Source organism: Rhinopithecus bieti, unplaced genomic scaffold (assembly GCF_001698545.2).
Source record: "Rhinopithecus bieti isolate Rb0 unplaced genomic scaffold, ASM169854v2 scaffold_25304, whole genome shotgun sequence".
In the NCBI taxonomy this organism is placed as follows: domain Eukaryota; kingdom Metazoa; phylum Chordata; class Mammalia; order Primates; family Cercopithecidae; genus Rhinopithecus; species Rhinopithecus bieti.
Genome location: NW_016811568.1, coordinates 908844 through 929737, shown reverse-complemented (window position 1 = coordinate 929737; position 20894 = coordinate 908844). Strand labels below are relative to the sequence as shown.

The window sequence follows — 20894 nt, the reverse complement described above, 5'->3', positions numbered from 1 at the left end:
CAGCCATAATAATAGCAATAAATTAACATTACTGATTGCTTTATTTTTATTTATCTATCTAATTTTTTGAGACAGAGTCTTGCTCTGTCGCCCGGGCTGGAGTGCAGTGGCCAGATCTCAGCTCACTGCAAGCTCCGCCTCCCGGGTTTACGCCATTCTCCTGCCTCAGCCTCCGGAGTAGCTGGGACTACAGGCGCCCGCCACCTCGCCCGGCTAGTTTTTTTGTATTTTTAGTAGAGACGGGGTTTCACTGTGTTAGCCAGGATGGTCTCGATCTCCTGACCTCGTGATCCGCCCGCCTCAGCCTCCCAAAGTGCTGGGATTACAGGCTTGAGCCACCGCGCCCGGCCGTGTTTGTGTTTTTTTAGAACAAGATCTCGCTCTGTCATCCAGGCTGCTTACTGCAACCTCACACTCTTGGGCACAAACCTTCTAAGTAGCTGGGACCATGTGCATGCACCATTATGCCTGGCTCTGTTACTGTTGTTCCTTTTTTTTTTTTTTTTTTTTTTTTTTTTTTTTTTTAAGACGGAGTTTCACTCTTGTTGCCCACGCTGGAGTGCAATGGCACAATCTCGACTCACCGCAACCTCAGCCTCCCAGGTTCAAGTGATTCTCAGGCCTCAGCCTCCCAGGTGGCTGGGATTATAAGCATGTACCACTGCCTAATTTTGTATTTTTAGTAGAGACGGGGTTTCTCCATGTCGGTCAGGCTGGTCTCGAACTTTGACCTCAGGTGATCCGCCCGCCTCAGCCTCCCAAAGTGCTGGGATTACAGGCATGAGCCACCGCGTCCGGCCTATTGTTTCTTAATTTCAGAAATAATGTATTATTTATATGTGCTCACAATAAAAACTCTGTGAAGGTTGACCTCCATCCCTACCCCATTGCCGCATCTCCAGGGCCCCATGCAGATGGCCCAGGTCACAGCTCAGCGTGAGCCTGCCAGACCCTATGTGGGTATTTCGTTCGTACACGGGGGTGTGTGGAGGTGCAGGTGTGCACACGCAGCTTCTTGTTTTGATAACGTGGTTTTTTAGCCAGCCATACAACATGGATCCTTTTAGTATTTCATCATAGGGATGTTACACAAGGGAGTGTGTGGCAGATGTCCTAGGATTGCAGCTTTGCCCCCGCGTTGTGCCCGTGGTGGCTTTGCGGGGTCCGCAGCAGGCCTGCTCTGGGTGCTCTGTGCTTTGCCCCACCTGGCTGCCCTACTAGAGGTTGGCCAGCACCATAATTATTCGTCTCTTGTCCTCATTTCTATTCCTTTTTTTTTTTTTTGAGATTGAGTTTCACTCTTGTTGCCCAGGCTGGAGTGCAATGGCGCAATCTCGGCTCACTGCGACCTCTGCCTCCTGGATTCAAGTGATTCTTGATTCAAGTGCCTCAGCCTCCTGAGTAGCTGGGATGACAGGCATGCACTACCACGCCCAGCTAATTTTGTAGTTTTAGTAGAGATGGGGTTTCTCCATGTTGTTCAGGCTGGTCTCGAACTCCTGACCTCAGGTGAGGTCTCCCAAAGTGCTGGGATTACAGGCCACCATGCCCAGCCATCTCATTTCTATTCTTCCTCCAAATGTTTTCTGGCGCATGGGTTTCTGACCTTGACTGTTGGGACCAATTGATAATCCTGGAATTCACTTCCAGAAGGCCTTGGGGCTCTGTTTGCCCATAGTGCAGAGGCTTCTGGTAGAGGCACCTTTGAGGCCTGGGCTGCCGGGCAGAGGTTGGTGGGCCACCTGCACACCTGATCCTGTTGAGTAGTGTCTGCACCGTCTTTCCTGCTATTTGCCTCTGCTCACACGTGCAGGGACGGGTCTCTCCTTGAGGCAGCTGCTCTGTGCTGGAACACTGCTGAGGTCAGAGGGTTCTTGTACTGAGCCTAGATGGGCATCTGTGATGTCCTGCCCCGTTGGAGAGGACTGTTGTTCCCCCACTAAGTGATGACACCGTCCACGTGTGGACTTTGCCATGTTTGGATGTAAGCGCCTCTGCAGCACCCACCTTCCGCATGGCCCCTTCACACTCCCTCTCCTGGCCATGCCAGGTACTGGGGACCCCACAGGGAGTGCACCCTCAGGACGCTGGGTTTGGTTCCAGCTCCGACTGGAACTGGTTATGTGATTGGCCCTGGCCTCAGCATAAGACCCACTTAACAAGACCTCAGGGGTTTTAGTCTCAGCTCCGTCCCTGGCCCAATCTGGCTCTTAGCCAGCCCCCCTCCTCTTCTGCCACTGTCCCAGCCACTGGCCATGCCCTGGGTGCCCACCCCGTGCAGGGTGGAAGCCTGGCTTTGGGCTTTTGGAATTCCTGGGCAGGGAAGGCTCCTACTTTTTGCCCTGTGAAGCCCACCTCAGTCCTGGCTGCCCCATTTCCCAAGGGGCTCTCAGGCGCAGTGGGCCCTGCAGCCCCTCTCTTGGGGTGCAGGCCTGGGCACATGCAGCCTTGTCTAGCTCTGCCCCAGTTTGCCCATCCAGCCCCCGAGTTCTTCCTGCCCCTTCAGGCCAGTGCTTGAACTGAAGGCAGAGGTGGATTCCTCCCTCCCTGTCCTGGAAGTTTTTGGGGCTGTCTGGCATCCTCCCTTTGGGACCCTGGGTTCATTCCCCGCTCTGGCCACCTTGTTTGTGGCCCCTCTGGGCCAGGACAGACACACCCAGTGTGCGCCTGACCTCAGCAACTCACACACAGTGTGCAGGTGTGTGCATCCGCATGTGGCATCGGCGTCACTTCTTACAAGGACACTTGGGCAATGGGGAAGGGTGGGGACACAAAGGAGGAATGGGATGGGGACTCTGAGGCCTGGGAGCCCCCCTGGGAGGCCTCTGCCCTGGGGACCGTTCAGCAGCTCTGGGTCTCTCTCCAGATCATCAGCCATGACACCCGGCGCTTCCGCTTTGCCCTGCCGTCACCCCAGCACATCCTGGGCCTCCCCGTCGGTGAGTCACGCCCCTGCCAGGCCCACTTGAAGCCTGGCAGGCAGCTGGGGCACTAGATCAGAGAGATGGGAGCTTCATATTTCCACCAGGGAGAGCGGGGAAGGCTTCAGGAGGAGGTGACAGCTGCCCTGGGCCTTTGAGGGAGAGTCTGTTGGAATGAGAGTGGGAAGGCCCAGGGTCCCTGACAGTGGCACCGGGAGGAGTGAAGGCGTGGAGGCAGGAAGCTGGGATGTGAGGGGAATCTCCAGGAGGGGTGGGAGGGGGCCATGGGAGCTGAGGCCAGGCCAGGCTTTGAATGCTGGGTGGGGGTGCAGGGTATGGCTTGACAAGACCCAGGGGTCACCTGTAGAGATGATCTCTGGCCCAGAGTGACCCCGTTGTGTCCTGCAGGCCAGCACATCTACCTCTCGGCTCGAATTGACGGAAACCTGGTCATCCGGCCCTATACACCTGTCTCCAGTGATGATGACAAGGGCTTCGTGGACCTGGTCATCAAGGTAAAGCCTCTGGGCCATGACTGTGGAGGAGGTGCGGGTGGGTGGCCATGGCAACAGCCCACGTGGACCCCCCCGGACAGGGAAGGCTCCCACTCCCGCGCTGTGCAGCCTAGCCTTGGTCATGGCTGCCCTGCTTCCCCAGGGGCTTGCAGATGCAGTGGCTTCTAGAACTCCTCTCGAGTCCACGTCCCCCACGGCCTGGACTCTAAAGACCCAGGGCTCCCTTGTGCCTGGTTTCTGAGTAAATAGCACGTCATCGTTTACCAACAAAAGCCAAACAAGGGGGTCTTGGCAGAGATCAGGGGCCAGGGTTCAGGGCAAGCGCCCTTAAACCAGGACAGGTACCTGCAGCAGAGGCGCCAGGAAGGCTGGCCGGTGGTGCAGACGCCCCTGCTGCGAGGTGTGACAGCACAGCCCTGTCCCTGCTCTCATGCCGGGAGATTCCTGGGAGCTGGGTCCCGAGTGTGCAGGGTGAGGCAGCCACTCCACTGTGGTCAGCGGCTGGGCCTCTGTGACACGCAGGCCCTGTTCTTACTCCTTTCTCTGAGAAATGTCCCTCAGGCCTGCTAGGGAAACGTGAGGGGCTCGTGCGGTGTGGTCTGGGAGCTGGGGTGATGGGCTTTCTGGGGTCTGTTGCGGAGTTCGAGGTGGAGGTTCACAGTAGAAGATGCAGCCGTTAGGGGCAGCAGACTACAGACCTGGGGCCGCAGCCCAGAGCCTGAAACATACATGCTGAGTGGGAAGTAAGAGGCAACACAGCGGCTCCAGCAGGGACATTTTTATGAAAATTAGAAATACAAGCTTTTAGCTGGGCACAGTGGCTCACACCTGTAAGCCACTTTGGGAGGCTGAGGCGTGTGGATCACCTGAGGTCAGGAGTTCAAGACCAGCCTGGCCAACATGGAGAAACCCCGTCTCTACTAAAAATACAAAAAAATTAGCTGGGCATGGTGGCATGCACCTGTAATCTCAGCTACTTGGGAGGCTGAGGCAGGAGAATTGCTTGAATCTGGGAGGCAGAGGTTGCAGTGAGACAAGATTGTGCCACTGTACTCCAGCCTGGGCAATAGAACGAGAGTCATTCAAAAAAGAAAAAGGAAAAAAAAAAAGAAATACAAGTTTTCCTGCAGAACAGAGGGTGAGAAGCAGCCTAGACCGGTAGGTGTATGGGGTGTTGGAGACCCTCCCCGGTCAAGGCCAAAGCCCTATAGCCTTCCCAGCCCAGTGCCCTCAGGTGTCCCTGGAGCTCCCTTACTGGGCCGCAGCTGAGGCCCTGGATCTCGCCAGGTCTTGGGGCAGGCACTGGATCTCAAGAGTGGGAGGGGCCCTGACCTGGGCTCCTTCCTTGCTGGGGCACCCAGACCTGGCCTCAGGAACCTGTCTTTGGCTGGAGGACGGGCACTGGGCACTGGGCACATGGTCATGGGGAAGCCGGTGCTCCCTGCAGGGGACAGGTACCTGCGACCGAGCTTCCAGAAGGACCACCAGGGATGGGTGGGGTTGGCTGGTGAGAGTGGCTCACTAGTAGGCGACAGGGAAGGTGAGATCTGGGACTGAGTAGGCGCTGACCAGGTGAAGAAGGAAGAAAAGAAGCTTCAGGTGCAAAGGCCCTGAGGTCAGCAGCAGGCTCGAGGATTGAAGTGGCTGGAGGGTTGGGGCAAGGGGTGGGAGAGGTCAGTGGGGCCAGACAGGGCCTTGGAGGCCCCAGTAAGGTTTGGGGCTTTGTCCAGAAGCACAGAGGAGGTGGTGAGGGCTCAAGCATCTGTTCACATTGAAGTCTCTCTGGCCAGATGTGGAAAAGCTATTAGGAGGATTCAAGTTGGGGATGAAAAACGCAAGGTGACCAGACCTTGCTGGCTCCCTTGGTCCTTGGTAAAGGTCAGAGTCCTGGCCTGGCACCCAGGGCCCAGGAAAGTGTGCTCTGTCTGCCTCTCCCTGGCCCTCCACTCCCCTCTACCTCCACGCCCCGTAGCCACCCTCCGTGCTGAAGCCACAACAGGCTCCCCTCCCCGAGGCCCTGTATACACACTGTCCCTCCCCCAGCTGCCTTCCCCTTCTCCATCCATCAGACTCCCTGGGCAGGGTGAGCCACTCCTCTGTCTCCCCATCTCTTTGTAGGTGTCAGATTGAGGCCCTTCTCTTTCCCAAGACAGTAATCCCAGAGAGTGCAGGGCAGGAGGTAGTTCCAAGCGTGAGCGAGGTTTTTTATGACAGCACACAACAGAAGGGACTGAGTGTCCACCAGGAGGAGTGTGGCTGAGTGGACCTCCCAGAGCCTTGACTTTGCTGATGGGAGCCTTGACTTTGCTCAGTGTCTCCCGTTGGGAGGGGACCCTGGAGACAGTTGGTGAAATGTGAGCACATCCAGCCCTGGAGTTGGTTGGCCTTGTACACAAGGCTGGTGCTTTGCTTTCCCTGGGGATGTCGGGGAGGCTGACTCCTGGGAGGATGGGGTGAAGGACAGGGTGCAGGACGGATACAGTTTGACGGCTGGGTGGATTGGGCTCCACAGGAGAAGGCCATGTGTGGGCCTCAGAAGAGCTGCGGAAGAGGCACTTGCCCCCCGCTGTGGGCAAGCGCTCACCCCTGAGACCTGGAGCCGGGGGCTGAGGGCTGCGGGGGTGTCTTGCAGGTTTACTTCAAGGACACCCATCCCAAGTTTCCCGCTGGAGGAAAGATGTCTCAGTACCTGGAAAGCATGCAGATTGGAGACACCATTGAGTTCCGGGGCCCCAACGGGCTGCTGGTCTACCAGGGCAAAGGTGACTTGGGTCGGAATCCCTTGATTACAGAGCAGGCTCAGAGAATTGGAGAGCTTGGGGGTGCTGGGTGCAGGGTGCAGGTCCCTGGCTCTCTGTGGATGGGTGACTCCCATTGGGCCAGCTGTCCCTTTCTGGGACCTGAGTCTCCTTGCCTGTAGAGGGGATAAGTTGCTGGCACAGGGGTTGCAGACAGGCCACTCCTGGGGACCACATCTCACCCACTGCCAGCTTCTGTTTGGCTTTCTCAGCATCTGAAACAAGCAAGCAAGAGGACGGAGCTGAGCCTCCGGGTTCCCAGCCTCTCCACTGCTCCTGCACCCTCCTAATGGCTGGCATAGAATGGCAGCCGCCTCTACTTTGGACCTCACAGTGGGGGCAGGTTCTCCAGACTCTCCAGCCCCCTCGCATGGCATGTTTGACGGCCGGGCCTCACGCCTTCTCTCTCCCCAGGGAAGTTCGCCATCCGGCCTGACAAAAAGTCCAACCCCGTCATCAAGACAGTGAAGTCCGTGGGCATGATCGCGGGAGGGACAGGTACATGGAACCCCCTCTGAGGCGTCCGGCGGCTGATGTTAAGGGTGGAGTTGGGGTGTGGGTGAGGCACAGGTTCTGAGTGCCTGGGAGCTACCAGAGGTCAGGGGCCTAGGCCCAGTGGTCCTGGCCGCTCTCCCCCGGTACACCTGGGCGGGGCGGTGCCTGTGAGCAGGCCTCACTCAGCACGTGGCCGGCTATTTTGCAGGCATCACTCCGATGCTGCAGGTGATCCGCGCTATCATGAAGGACCCTGATGACCACACCGTGTGCCATCTGCTCTTTGCCAACCAGGTCAGTGGGTGTCCCCCTGATGGGCAAACTCGGCTTCTCCTGAGAGGGGACTTAGGGCCTGCTCAGGTGCTGTTCAGGGGTGTGCACAGCTCTGCTAAGATTCTGGGGATGACCAGCATGGGGGGAGCTCTGAACGTTCTGTGCACTGGCGGCCTTCGCAGCAGCATGGCAGGCAGGCTTTGTGGTGCAGAGCCTGTATCTGGCTGAGGGGGCTGCCCTGCGGGGAGCTCCCTGAGCACCCCATCCCCTGGCTGCTTCCTCCAAAACTCAGAACTCCCCTCACCATGAGCACGGATTGGAACCCGCCGGTGGAGTGGGAGGAACAATGGCCTGGGCTGGCCTGGAGATGGAGGGGCTCATCTTACAAATGACCAGACGTTTGCACGAAGCCCCTGAGCTACAGGGTGTCAGGGCAGGATTTGAATGTTGGTCTCTCTGGCTTCTGATTCATATCCTTGTCCACGAGCCCACTGCCTGCCTCTCTGGCCTGCTGTGTGGCCTTGGACGAGCTGCTTTCCCTCTCTGGGCTTCACTCCCTCATCTGTAGAATGAGCTGATGAAACTGGGTTGTTCCAAGGTCTTTCCAGGTTCAGTGTTTTGTGACTGATGACGTAGACTGGGGGAGAAGATACTTGCCTAAGGTCCTTGGATGTGGGTCCTTGCCCCACCCTGCCTCCCCACAGCTGCAGAAAACTGCCCCAAGGCAAACCGAGATGGCCTTGTTAGGCCCAGGGGAGAAAGGAAGAAATTCCAGGCTTGCTGGTGTGGAGGGAGGGAGGGCAGCAGTGAGACTTGGTGGTGCTGGGTCAGAGTCTGTGGAGGCCCCCAGACTGTCACCTGTACAGGCCATCTTTGTACCTGGTAATGAGGACAGTGTGGTCACCTTATTTTGTACCTCCAGACACAGACTCCGGGAGGGGCTTGACTGCGTGTCTCATGGGAAGTGCTCAAACCAGGACTCAAACCAGGGCATATTTTATTTTATTTATTTATTTATTTTTGAGATGAAGTCTTGCTCTTGTCCCCCAGGCTGGGGTGCAGTGGCGCGATCTCGGCTCACCGCAACCCCTGCCTCCGGGGTTCAAGTGATTCTCCTGCCTCAGCCTCCTGAGTAGCTGGGATTACAGGTGCCTGCCACGACGCCCGGCTAATTTTTGTATTTTTAGTAGGGACGGGGTTTCACCATGTTGGCCAGGCTGGTCTGAAACTCCTGACCTCAGGTGATCCGCCTGCCTCGGCCTCCCAAAGTGCTGGGATTACAGGCGTGAGCCACTGCGCCCAGCCTATTTTTATTTTTAAAAAACTGTACTTTAGAAAACATCATTTTGTTTTACATTTTTGCACACCTTGGAATGTCTCGCTTTATAGGACAGCTGGATTCCTGTTTGTTTCTGCATCCCATCTGCGTGATGTGGCCAGACGCGCAGCCTCTGGAAAGTGGCCCCATCTACTCCTGAGAGAGCAAGAGGGAAAAATGCCAATAATGTCTCAGTATTATATGAAAACTGTTTGGCCTCAGGGATCCTCTTCAGGGTCCCAACCCCACGGGTCCCCACGCTACACTCTGAGAACCGTGCCAGTCAGGTCATCGCCGCTCCTTTCCTCTCCTTCCTTCCTCTGTGACCTCAGTGCCTGGTTTTGAGCTGGGAGCCCCCTACCCTCGAGTAGCACACCCCCAAGGTTCCTTCCCTCTGTTCATCTGTCAAGTGGGTCGAGGCGGTGGCCACCTCACAGGATGGTGGTGAGGATTAAAGCATGAGACACACTTTAGTTAGGAAGACATAACTTTTTTAAAAAAATTGAGACGGAATTTTACTCTTGTTGCCCAGGCTGGAGTGCAATGGCATGATCTCGGCCCACTGTAACCTCCACCTGCCAGGTTCAAGCAATTCTCCTGCCTCAGCTTCTTGAGTAGCTGGGATTATAGGCGCCCGCCACCACGCCGGCTAATTCTTTGTATTTTTAGTAGAGATGGAGTTTCACCATGTTGCCAGGCTGGTGTTGAACTCCTGACCTCAAGTGATCCGCCCACCTCAGCCTCCCAGAATACTGGGATTACAGGCATGAACCACCGTGTCTAGCCTAAAAAGAAAGTTACACATAGTTAATAGAAAACAAAGTCAAAAGATGCACACACAAATCCTAACAGTCATTATTTCTGAAGGGTTTCAGGTACTTTTTCTTCCATATTTTCTGCATTTTTTTCCTTGAGCTCATCTAGCCCAAAGCCTGTCTCTGTCCCTGTCCTCACCCCGTTAGAGCAGAAAGGGCCCTCAGCCTCCTACCCTCAGAAACTGGAAAAACTGTTTAACACCCCGTCTTCCCTAGGATGTGTCGAGGCTCATGCCCCTCACACAGCTCATCTCCTGGAGGGGAGCACCGAGGAGCTGGACCTGCAATCCCCCACCCTGGCAATTCCCATATTCAGGCGCCTCGGGCTACGTGGAGGCTGGGTGCTGTTCCCCACCCTGGGAACAGAGAAGTCACATCTGTGGCTGCCTCCTGGGGAGAGTCCACCCCGCCCTTGCCCAGCCTGGGGACTCAGTAGCGATTTGTTAGTGGGCAGACCTTTCTGGGTGGCAGCAGTCTTTGGCCCCCGGTTTCTTTGAGTCCCATGGGGTCAGGGACACTGCACATTGGCCTGACGAGCCCCCTCTGTCCCTGTGTGACCTGCAAACACTGGGCAGCAGCCTGTGATGTGATCAGAAGTGGAATGGATGGCGGGGGGAGGGGTGGGGGGGGCGAGCCGCGTGTGGCGAGGCATGGTGGGGGATTCAGGAGGAGATCCTTGGAGCCCCTGTTAGGGTCCAGGAAGACTTTTCCTGGAAGGGGATGATGCTGGACTGAGTTCTGTAGAGCTCTGTGACTGCCAGTAGGGCGGGGGCTTCAGCCAGCAGCGGGGATCGGCTTGTGGGATGGGTTGTGGCAAGGCCCGAGGCCAGGTGGGGTGGAGTGGTGTCTGTACTTCCTGGGTATGGAGGTACAACCTGAATGAGATCTCAGAACTTCAAAAAAGACTGCTGGAAGGCTCAGTGGCAAACCTGCGCCTTTCACACGGGCCATTGTTATTGTATGTGTTATATCGCTGCCAGCTGGACTGCTGGAGGTCTGTCGCAGTTTTCCCGTCTTGTTCCCTGTACGTGTCACGCAGCTCGGCCCGCCTTTAGTTTTTTCCATTTTCCCCCTTCTCAGGACCATTGAGCCCATTCCGCCACAACAGCAGAACAGTTGGACACACTGAGTTTCTTTTTTTTTTTTTTGAGACAGCAGGTTCACTCTGTCATACCCAGCTGGGAGTGCAGTGGCCGGGTCTCAGCTCACTGCAAGGCTCTGCCTTCCCGTTGTTTATTGCCATTCTCCTGCCTCAGCCTCACTGAGTAGCTGGACTACAGGCGCCCGCACTCGCCCGGCTAGTTTTTTGTATTTTTTAGTAGAGACGGGGTTTCACCCATGTTAGCCAGGATGGTTCTTGATCTCTCTTTTTTTTTTTTTTTTTTTTTTTTTTTTTTGAGAACGGAGTCTCGCTCTATGTTCCGCAGGTGGAGTGCAGGTGGCGCGGGATCTCAGCTCACTGCAAGCTCCGCTCCGGAGGTTTACGCCCATTCTCCTGCCTGCAGCCTCCCGAGTAGCTGGGACTACAGGCCTGCCCGCCACCGTCGTCTGGCTAGGGTTTTTTGTTATCTTTTTAGTTAGAGACGGGGTTTCACGGGTTGTTAGCCCAGGATTGGTCGTCGATCTCCTGACCTCGTGATCCGGCACGTCTCGGCCTCCCAAAGTGCTGGATTACGGCTTGAGCCACTGGCGCCCGCCCGGCCGACACACTGAGTTTCTAGCGAACGCCTTCGCCGCTTCGGCAACAGCTTTGAGGGGCTCTGTAGGCTAGACAAGGAGAGGGGGTGGTGGGGTGATCTCTGGCCGAGTCTTCTCCTGGAAGCTCCACAAGCCTGTGGCCCATGGGCGGGTGCGATGACCAGGTGCGTCTCTGTTGAGTGTCTCCAGGGGCAGTCTCTGCCACCCATCCCTCCTGACCACCTGGCCCTGTCCCTTGCAGACCGAGAAGGACATCCTGCTGCGACCTGAGCTGGAGGAACTCAGGAACGAACATTCTGCACGCTTCAAGCTCTGGTACACGCTGGACAGAGCCCCTGAAGGTGAGCGAGGGAGGCCCCGTGCTGGGTGGGTGGTAGGTGCCAGCCCGCGGTTCACCTTTGCCCAGCCCTTCGTGGCGTTGAGCCTTTGCACGATGTCTGGCAGACACTATGGCCCTGTGGGAGGGAGGTGGTGTGGCCCTGTCTCACAGATGAGGAACGAGGGCTCACTGAAGCACATGGCTGGAAACCACCACAGCCTGGCCTGGAACCCAGGTCCTTGCTTCCAGAGGCAGAGTCCTTTCCCGGGCGCACTGCACTGCCCGGCTGGGCAGAGAAGGCCACCGTCCTCTCCCTGGGCAGGGCTCACTTCAGGGCAAGTCTTGGGGCAGCAGTGGCGGCTGCCTCTTCCACGTCCCAGCGTGCACACTCTCAGAAGCTGCCGAGTACACCAAGGCCATCTTCTCTCCCATCGTCAACCCTGGGGAGTGGGCTAGGCTGACATTGGGGTTACCCTTGTTCCACCTGTCCAGTGGCTAAGCTGCTTGCCAAGGGAGTTGTGAGAGAGCCAAGACCGCACTGGAGGCAGCGGTGAGGACCGCCACACCCACCACTTGCAGTGAGGTTGCCTCTGGGAGTTAAAGTGCCCTTCCCTTTTCGGCTTCAGATAGAGATGTAGGAATAAGTAATATCTCAGTTTCTTTGCTGTAAGAAAAGCAAAGCTCAGGCTTCCCCAGGCCAGTTACTTAGCTTAGGATCATTCTGGTGATGTTTAGCTGCAGGGCTGAGAGACTATAGGGACTGTGGTAAATTGGAGTGCATCTGCCTGGTCCGGAGGACATAGTCCCACCCGCTGTGGGCAGTCCTGCTGTGGAGTACAGCCCTGTGTGGCCAGGGCCTCTGTTTCCAAGAGAAGCTGGGGACCTGCATTTTCTGGGAAATTTCTAAGTGTTGGAAGCACCATTTTTGAACACCCGCGTGAGTGCCAGTTTGGGGTCTCGTCCTGCCATCTGCCCCTGCTTTGCCTCCGGCACCTCCTACGGCCCGTTTCCCCGGAACTCATCCGCTGTGCGGGGCGCTCACCCTTTGCTGATGAGGGAGCTCTGTCCACACCACCCTCTGCTCTTCCCAGCAAGGAGCACGTGGGCCCTGGGACTGGCACCATGTCTGTGTCAGCCAGTCTCAAAAAAAAAAAAAAAAAAGCATTTATCCTGTACCCATGTGTCAGTCCAAAGAGAGCAAAGGGAGGAAGTGATAGGCGGCTTCGCTTCCTTCTGACTGCAGTTTCTAATAGCATGAGTGGGGCCAGCTCGCTGGGAGGCAGGGTTTAGCCCCATCCGGATTCCAGATGAGTGATCTGGGTCCCTGGTGCATGCTGGAGCCCCTGCCCTGTGGCCAGAGCAAGGCCTGGTCCCCCAGGGAGGGGCCAATGCTGACCCCTGGTGGCAACAGGCAGCAGCGCCTGCACCACCGCCTAGGGACAGTTACCTGCCGATGAGAGGACTAGTTGGGTGATCGCCTAGCATTTTTCATGTACATTTATCGCCACTGTTACCCCCAATTTAAGCCTAGTTGAGGTGCTGCTGTAGCATTAGATGTAAGCTGAAATTCCAGAGATTGAGAAAGAAAGTGGTAACAGGCCAGTCTGGCTGTACCGTAGCTAGGCGAAGGATGAGGAGAGCGGCAGGGTCTCCGGGCAGGGGCAGTGACTGTTTCCCTCCCAGAGCCACTTTCAGGACAGGTACAGAGAAAAATACACTAAGCCATGCACGGTGGCATGCACCTGTAGTCCCAGCTACTCAAAGCTGAGGTAGGAGGATCACGTGAGCCCAGGGGCTCCAGGCTGGAGAGCATTATGATCGCACTTGTGAATAGCTACTGCATGCCAGCCAGGGCAACATGGCCAATTCCTGTCTTAAAAAAAAAACAAAAAACCACATAACACACTAAAAAGAAATCCCTATGAAATTAAAAGGTGTCTTACATACCTGCACATTTTGTACACTAGCAAATACAGTTTATTCCCGTGCAGTTTTTACAGAGTACTTTCAGATCCATTTCAGATCCATTGCCCGGCTATAAAAATATTTTCTTTTTTTTTTGAGACGGAGTCTCACTCTGTCGCTGGGGCTGGAGCGCAGTGGCCGGATCTCAGCTCACTGCAAGCTCCGCTTCCCGGGTTCACGCCATTCTCCTGCCTCAGCCTCCCGAGTAGCTGGGACTACAGGCGCCCGCCACCTCACCCGGCTAGTTTTTTGTATTTTTTAGTAGAGATGGGGTTTCACAGTGTTAGCCAGGATGGTCTCGATCTCCTGACCTCGTGATCCGCCCATCTCGGCCTCCCAAAGTGCTGGGATTACAGGCTTGAGTCACCGCACCCAGCTGGCCTATAAAAATATTTTCTGTGCCTTGCCTTGTTCCAGAGGGATTTAAGAAGCTTACAAAGACTCATCTGGTGAGTCAGAGTGGCACAAATGGAAAACAAGTGCAGGGCCATAAAATGAATGGACTCAGGAATGGGGTTTGTACGAAAACGGACTATAATGCACGCTTGCCGTGAATGGGCCATGCCTATCATTCCAGGCTTCCCAGCAGCCAAGGTGAAAAGGGAAATGTGACCAGTTACTTAGCTCGTGGTGTCCAAGAGATAAAGAGGACCCCGTTGCTCAGCACGGTAGACTCTTCCTGGTTCCAGGGCAAGCTGGGACTGCTTTGGCCTCTCGCCGTCAGGCCCTCCATAGTGTGGACTATATGCTGTAAACTTTGGCCATCTAGGCAAGGTGTCTGTGTCAGCCAGTGCCAGCCCTCCTGGCCTGAGGCTTCAGCAGCTTTTCTGTTGGTGTTGAGGGCTGCGGGGTGGCTGTTTCTGGTTGCTAAGGATAGAGACCAGCCATATCATCGTGGGTGCTCAGGGCTCGAGGGGGCAGGACACACAGCTGTGGATGAGACTTGGCTCCGCATGGGCCAACATTCTTGTGGGGGAGTCACAGTGGGTTCATGGAGGTGGGGGCAGTTAGAGACTGTCACCCTGACCAGCCTGGGGCAGAGCACCAGCCTGGGGACCTCTGGATCCTGGAAGGTACATCTCGGTCATGTCCCTGTCTCATTATGTGACCTTGAGCAACTCAACTCTGGGTCCTCTGGGCCTCAGTTGCCACATCTGTAAAATGGGATTCATATTCCCCGCCCTGTCCACCCACTGGGTTGTTCCAAGGGCCACATGGGAGGCCAAATGGAAGCAAAAGGCTTTGCAAACTATAAAGTGCAGTGAAGGGAAGCATGTCGGGCTTGCATTCTGGTTTCAGGCTACAGGGCCTGAGGCCACAGGCTTGAGTCAGGGTTGGGGGCAGGGGGTCCTGGTGACAGTTTGCTGGGATCAGCCTCTCCATTCTTCAGCATTTAAGGAATTCACCGCCTAGAGTTGGTCGGTCAGTAGGTTGGTGACCCCACAGCCACACATCAGCTTACCTGGTCTCTCACCCCACAGCCTGGGACTACAGCCAGGGCTTCGTGAATGAGGAGATGATCCGGGACCACCTTCCGCCCCCAGAGGAGGAGCCGCTGGTGCTGATGTGTGGCCCCCCACCCATGATCCAGTACGCCTGCCTGCCCAACCTGGACCGCGTGGGCCACCCCAAGGAGCGCTGCTTCGCCTTCTGAGGGCCGGGCATGGCCACACGGCCACCCGCCCCACACACCCCATGCCCTGTCCACACTCACCCAGTCACCTCCCCTCATTGCACACTGGGGCCCCGGGTTCAGCCTGGCCTGCCCGTGCCCTGGTGAGTCACCCAGCCGAGCAGGCCCCCTGGGGCCCCTTCGGGAGCAGGGCTGTGTCCCAGGTGGGTCACAGCTGATCCTTCAGGGTAGGTCCTGTCTGGCATTTACTGGTCCTTACCAGAGACGCCCAGTCCCATCCCTGTCCTCATGACCCCTTGTCCACCCCACACACACACTACAAGGCTGAGGGCTGCCAGCAGCCGTCTGCCCACCCTTCCCGGCCGTGGACCACAGTCAGGAGGTCAGCAGACACAGACAGGCAGCCCAGAGCTGCGGGGGCCAGGGCCCACCCCAGCCTCGCCTGGCACCCCCACTCCCGCCTCAGGGCCAGGCCCAGGCCTCACCACCTGACACTGTGTGAGACACTGACACCAGAAAGCCCTCTTGGGGCACTGCTCCCTGCCCCAGGGCCCTGGTCAGCCGGGAGTTTGGTTCTTCTCTGGCTAGAGTGGGAAGAGGGAGCTGGCCACGGGGCCCTCCCAGAACCTCAGCATTTCCTTCCAATCCATCCAAACACTGAGGCAGCCTTGGGGAACCCCGAGCTGTGGGGTCGGCAGCCACCTCAGGGTTTTGGGGTCCTGGGCTGGGGCCACCATCCCTGATGGCAGAACTCCCACAACCACATGAATTTATTCCTCTGTCCTAAACCATCCCCTCCTGCCCTCACCCCCAGCACAGGGGGATTCTGAGCAGTGCCTCTCGTCTGAGGGACATATAGGTGACCTCGACGTTGCCTTTAGACTACAGTTGCATTAGCCTCTTGCGTATCGGCTTTTTCAGAGTCATTTATGAGCAGGAAAAAAAAAAGTAAAACTTTGCTAATATTAACCCTTCTCTAGCTCCTCGAGGGTCTGTGACCTGCATCACAAGGGGTGGGGGGGTTAGGAAAGGGCTGGGGAAGACCTAGCATTTTGTTTTTCTTTCTCTCTCTTTTTTTTTTTTTGAGATAGCGTCTCCCTCTGTCATCCAGGCTGGAGTGCAGTGGCATGATCTCAGCTCACTGCAACCTCCGCCTCTCGGGTTCAAGCGATTCTCCTGCCTCAGCCTCCTGGGTAGCTGGGACTAAAGGTGCCCGCCACCACACCCAGCTAGTTTTTGTATTTTTAGTAGAGACAGGGTTTTGCCATGTTAGCCAGGCTGGGCTCGAACTCCTGACCTCAAGTGATCCACTCACTTCGGCATCCCAAAGTGCTGGGATTACAGGCTTGAGCCACTGCGCCCAGCTCTGGCATTTATTTATTTATTTATTTATTTTGAGACGGAGTCTCTTCGCTCTGTCACTCAGGCTGGAGCGCAGTGGTGTGATCTCGGCTCACTGCAAGCTCCGCCTCCCAGGTTCAAGCCATTCTGCCTGAGCCTCCCAAGTAGCTGGGACCATAGGTGCCTGCAACCATGCCTGGCTAATTTTTTGTATTTTTAGTAGAGACGGGTTTCACCGTGTTAGCCAGGATGGTCTCGATCTCTTGACCTCGTGATCCGCCTGCTTCGGCCTCCCAAAGTGCTGGGATTACAGGCTTTGAGCCACCGCGCCTGGCCAGGCATTTATTTTTGATGTATCTTTGTGATAGAAAATGTGGAAAGTGCAGAGAAATATACACAGGAAGAAAAATTCCCAATCCCCAGAACCAAACCAGCTGGAACCAAGCAACCCTAGTCACCCCAATCCACCGCTAGGCTGCTGCCTCCCATCAGGGTCAGATGAGTCTCGAGGCTCAGGGAAGTCAGAGGATGCCATCTGCACAGTGGTAGATTACAGAGGTGATGAGGCAAAGTGGGTGTGGGGCTGTTCTTAAAATGGGGTAGCAGGAAGGCCCCAAGGAGATGGATTTGGGCTGGGATGGGAAGAGAGAGCCGGCCCTGCCGGGCTGGGTGGGTGTTCAAGTGGTAGAAACAGCAAGTGCAAAGGCCCTGCCATTGGAACCAGCTTATGGAATAAACTTTCAGAAACAGATCAAAGAAGGTGGGTGGCTGGAGAAGGCAGTGATGACGAGGCTGGAGAGGGAGGTGGAGCTAGGCTGGTGCTCTGGAGACTTGCTGGGTGGCCCCAGGAGCACAGCGAGGTCAGTGTGCCTGGAGGGGAGTGGGGAAGAAGAGGGGACCGGGCAGGTTCACAGGAAGGAGGGCCCAAGACCAACCCCGGGGACTAGGAAAGCCCTGTCTCCTCTCACCTCTCATTTTCCATTCTGTCTCTGGCCACCTCACTACCTATAGGGGCAGGAAAAGGAATCTCAGACCCAAAAGGGCCTTTTCCACACTGTGGCCGAGGACTGTGCTAGCAGTGGACACACATTAGGTCTCATCCTCATTTCTGTCCCTGTCTGAGGCTGAAAGGCACAGGATTTGAACACAGGCCTGCCTGAGCCCACAAGAGGCTGCCTCCGGGACCTGGGAAAAGGGGATGAATTGGACCCGATTCCCACCCCCTGCAGGTCTATTTCCCCATTCAGAAAATGGGAGAGGGCTTTAGGGCAGCGATTCTCCATTCATACTCAACATCTTTGTTTATTATTTTTGAGACGAAACCTTGCTCTGTCTCCCAGGCTGGAGTGCAGTGACACAGTCTCGGCTCCCTGCAACCTCTGCCTCCCGGGTTCAAGTGATTCTCTTGCCTCAGTCTCTGGAATACCTGGGATTACAGGTGTGCACCACTACACCGGCTAATTTTTTTTGTAATTTTAATAGAGACAGGGTTTCACCATGTTGGTCAGGCTGGTCTGAAACTCCTGACCTCAGGTGACCCACCTGTCTCGGCCTCCCAAAGTGCAGGGATCACAGGCGTGAGCCACTGCGCCTGGACAACACCTTAAAACAGTTGTAACAGGTCCTTTACATTCCAGGATTCACAGGCAGTGTCACCTACCTATGGGAAGAATTTAAAAAATCAACACAGCTCCAAATGAGTTATAAAAGAGCAAGAAAGGAGACTGGGTACGGTGGCTCACACCTGTAATCCCAGCACTTTGGGAGGCCGAAGCGGGTGGATCACCTGAGGTCAGAAGTTCGAGACCAGCCTGGCCAACATGGTGAAACCCCATCTCTACTAAAACACAAAAATTAGCAGGGCTTGGTGACGTGTGCCTGTAATCCCAGCTACTGGGGGTACTGAGGCAGGAGGATGGCTTGAACCTGGGAGACGAAGCTTGCAGTGAGCCGAGTTCAAGCCACTGCACTCCAGCCTGGGCAACAGAGTGAGACACTGTCTCAAAAAAAAAAAAAAAAAAACTAGTGAAACAGACTATTTCTGCACGCAAACGCTGAGCGGGTTCCCCGGATACATGGGGCAGGAGCAGAATCCCTGGAGTCGCGGCCGCAGACGCTGCCAGGCTCTACCGACTGGGGCGCGGCTTCCCGGGTGGGACCCGAATTCCTTCCGCTGCGGCGCAGCTGCTCTGCTAGAAACTCCGTTTGTTCTCACTGAGCAAAAAGTCCTGCGAGTCCACAAAAGACGGAGTGGGGCCCTGGCTGGGAGATCCGCAAGGGGCTTCTCCACTCTGGGGATGCCCTGGGACGTTGGGAGGGCCAGGGCCCCACCAGTCCCCACCTCCACGTGCCCCCCATCCCTGTCTGTGGGACCAAACGTCCAAACAAAGCTCTGAAATGCCCCGGGGGAGGGGCCATCCCAAACTTAGATTACATGTTTATGATCAGTTGTGCTGACTTTAAAAAAAAAAAAAAAAAAGTCGGCCGGGCGCGGTGGCTCACGCCTGTTATCTTAGCACTTTGGGAGGCCGAGGTGGGCAGATCGCCTGAGGTCGGGAGTTCGAGACCAGCCTGGTCAACATGGTGAAAGCCCCGTCTGCACTAAAAATACAAAAATTAGCCAGGCGTGGTGGCACGCGCCTGTAATCCCAGCTCCTCGGGAGGCTGAGGTAGGAGAATTGCTTGAACCCAGGAGGCGGAGGCTGCAGTGAGCTGAGATCATGCCACTGCACTCCAGCCTGGGCAACAAAGCGAGACTCCATCTCAAAATAAAACAAAATAAAATCGTCCTCCGCATCTGCCCTACACTGCCCAGCTGACCCCACTGGCCAGCCTGTCCTCCCCTCGCGCGTTCCTCCTGGCACGCCTGGAAGGGAGGAAAGGCTTAATGGTCCCGTTTTATGGGTGAGGAAAAGAGGCCTGGGAAGGAGCCCGGAGTGGTGGGGTGGGCCTGTAGTCCCAACTACTCGGGAGGCTGAGGCAGAAGGATTGTACGATCGCTCTTACCCTCTTTCTTTCTTTCTTTTTTTTGAAACGGAGTCTTGCTGTGTCGCCCAGGCTGGAGTGCAATGGTGCGACATTGGCTCACTGCAACCTCCGCCTCCGAAGTTCAAGTGATTCTTCTGCCTTAGTCTCCTGAGTAGGTGGGATTTCAGGCCGTGCCACCACGCCTGGCTTTTTTTTTTTTTTTTTTTTTTTAATTTCAGTAGAGACGGAGTTTCTCCGTGTTGGCCAGGCTGGTCTCGACCTCCTGACCTCAGGTGATCCACCCGCTTCGGCCTCCCAAAGTGCTGGGATTACAGGCGTGAGCCACCATCACTGGCCTCTTACCCAGTGTCTGTACGGAGCTCCCTGATGCCTGATGGCCAAGAGGACTTAACCCCATCTGTTCTAAGGGCATGGAGTGTATTTTTAGAGTGATTGGACAAATATGTGGCGAACACCTACCTCATGCCTGGCGCACGCTGGAGGCTGGGGTTGTATCAATGCAAAAGCCATTCCCTGTATTTAACACGTAAATGAATTAGTCTCTTTAACTCTCCCAGCGCCCTATAAATTATTTGCTCCATAATACATATTAGGAAGACAGAGGCAGAGAGATGAAGTGCTTTGCTCGTGACGGTCACGCCGCCACCGGGACGCGAGCCAGGCAGTCGTCCGGCTCTCACCCCCAAGAGCACTATATTATAAGGTCGCAAAGTGAACACACGCTGTCGTTAACTGAGGTGCTGTGTGAGGCCCGGGCCGGACGTTATCTTTCTGAAGCACAGAAAAGCGATTATACAGGGAAGTTTGGGAGAACTGGCTTAAGTCCGCATGTATGGAAGTTGCCAGTTTCGTGGGTCACAACGTCAATATTGTGGGCAACCTTGGACTGGCCCAATGCGCATTTGGGGACAATGATGAAGTGCAGAGCGTCCCCAGCCGGCAACAAGACTCTCTAGCTACTACCAGCATGAGCAGGCTGAGAAAACAGGAATGAGAAGGAACCCACCATACGCCGAAAAGAAACAGAAATCGTGTTACCTCCCGCACAGTCTACTTTTCAGATGCAAAGGTATCGGGCAGATCGCAACTCCCAGGCATCCCGCAAAGTAGGCGGGTCACCTTAGGGGCGACCTTTACCCGCTCAAAAATTCGTCTCACATTAGCAGTGAGGATTCGGGCGTCACCCCGAATCGTTATTTTCCTTACTCATAAGTTTAAGGCATAAAGAATCACCACCCTTATTTCCTAGGTAATGAATCGTATTCTTATTAGGCGTATGATGAGTATTATAATTGACTGTTGAGGTCATGATCTAGTTCCATTGAAGTTTGTCTTACTTGTTAATGAAATTATTTTGTTGCTCTTCATTTAATGTTTTTCCGTCGGGGAGATTAAATAATTCATAATGTGCCGACCTTCTGTATGCAGATGAGCAGCCAGCTCCGCGAAGGCTCACGGGGAGCGTCCCCGCCCCTTCCGGTTCTTGCTTGCGTTTAGCTGGCTGTCGCGAGAGTTGGTCGGCGGACGCCGGAAGTAGTTCGTCGCTCTGTAGCGGCCGAAGGGGCGGGCTAGCGGGCTGGGGGTGTCTCGGCAGCTTTCGGCTCGCTCGGCGGAGCAAGATGGCGGACATCTCCCTGGACGAACTCATCAGGAAGCGCGGGGCGGCGGCGAAAGGACGGTGAGAGGCCTTTCTTTTCTTCGGGGTTTAGGGTCCGCGGCATAGTGGACCTCGAGGCGGGGGAGGGAGCGGCCCGGGCGCGACGCGGAGGACCGGGTGCGCCCGCCCCAACAGCAGCTGCGCTCCTCATTGGCCGG

At 55.8% G+C, this 20894-nt stretch overlaps 2 protein-coding genes across 6 annotated transcripts in view; both read left to right on the top strand.

The window, feature by feature from the left end:
* Positions 1 to 15719, top strand: part of CYB5R3 (cytochrome b5 reductase 3) — a 31055-nt gene extending 15336 nt beyond the window's left edge. For 2 of the 3 annotated variants that reach the window (XM_017894098.1, XM_017894099.1), the window contains exons 3-9: positions 2867 to 2939; positions 3330 to 3436; positions 6069 to 6198; positions 6649 to 6732; positions 6938 to 7023; positions 11075 to 11174; positions 14599 to 15687. In XM_017894098.1, coding sequence (XP_017749587.1) covers positions 2867 to 2939; positions 3330 to 3436; positions 6069 to 6198; positions 6649 to 6732; positions 6938 to 7023; positions 11075 to 11174; positions 14599 to 14771 — 753 coding nt within the window. In that variant the 3' untranslated portion in view covers positions 14772 to 15687. Of the gene's footprint in view, positions 1 to 2866; positions 2940 to 3329; positions 3437 to 6068; positions 6199 to 6648; positions 6733 to 6937; positions 7024 to 11074; positions 11175 to 14598 lie in introns of all 3 variants that reach the window. The other variant, XM_017894097.1, reaches the window with a different exon arrangement.
* A 4829-nt stretch (positions 15720 to 20548) lies between these two features.
* POLDIP3 (DNA polymerase delta interacting protein 3) overlaps positions 20549 to 20894 on the top strand; it is a 34329-nt gene continuing 33983 nt past the window's right edge. Inside the window, exon 1 of one of the 3 annotated variants that reach the window (XM_017894096.1) lies at positions 20549 to 20757. In XM_017894096.1, the coding sequence (XP_017749585.1) occupies positions 20699 to 20757 (59 nt within the window). In that variant the 5' untranslated portion in view covers positions 20549 to 20698. The remainder of the gene's footprint in view (positions 20758 to 20894) is intronic. The other 2 variants (XM_017894094.1, XM_017894095.1) reach the window with 2 other exon arrangements.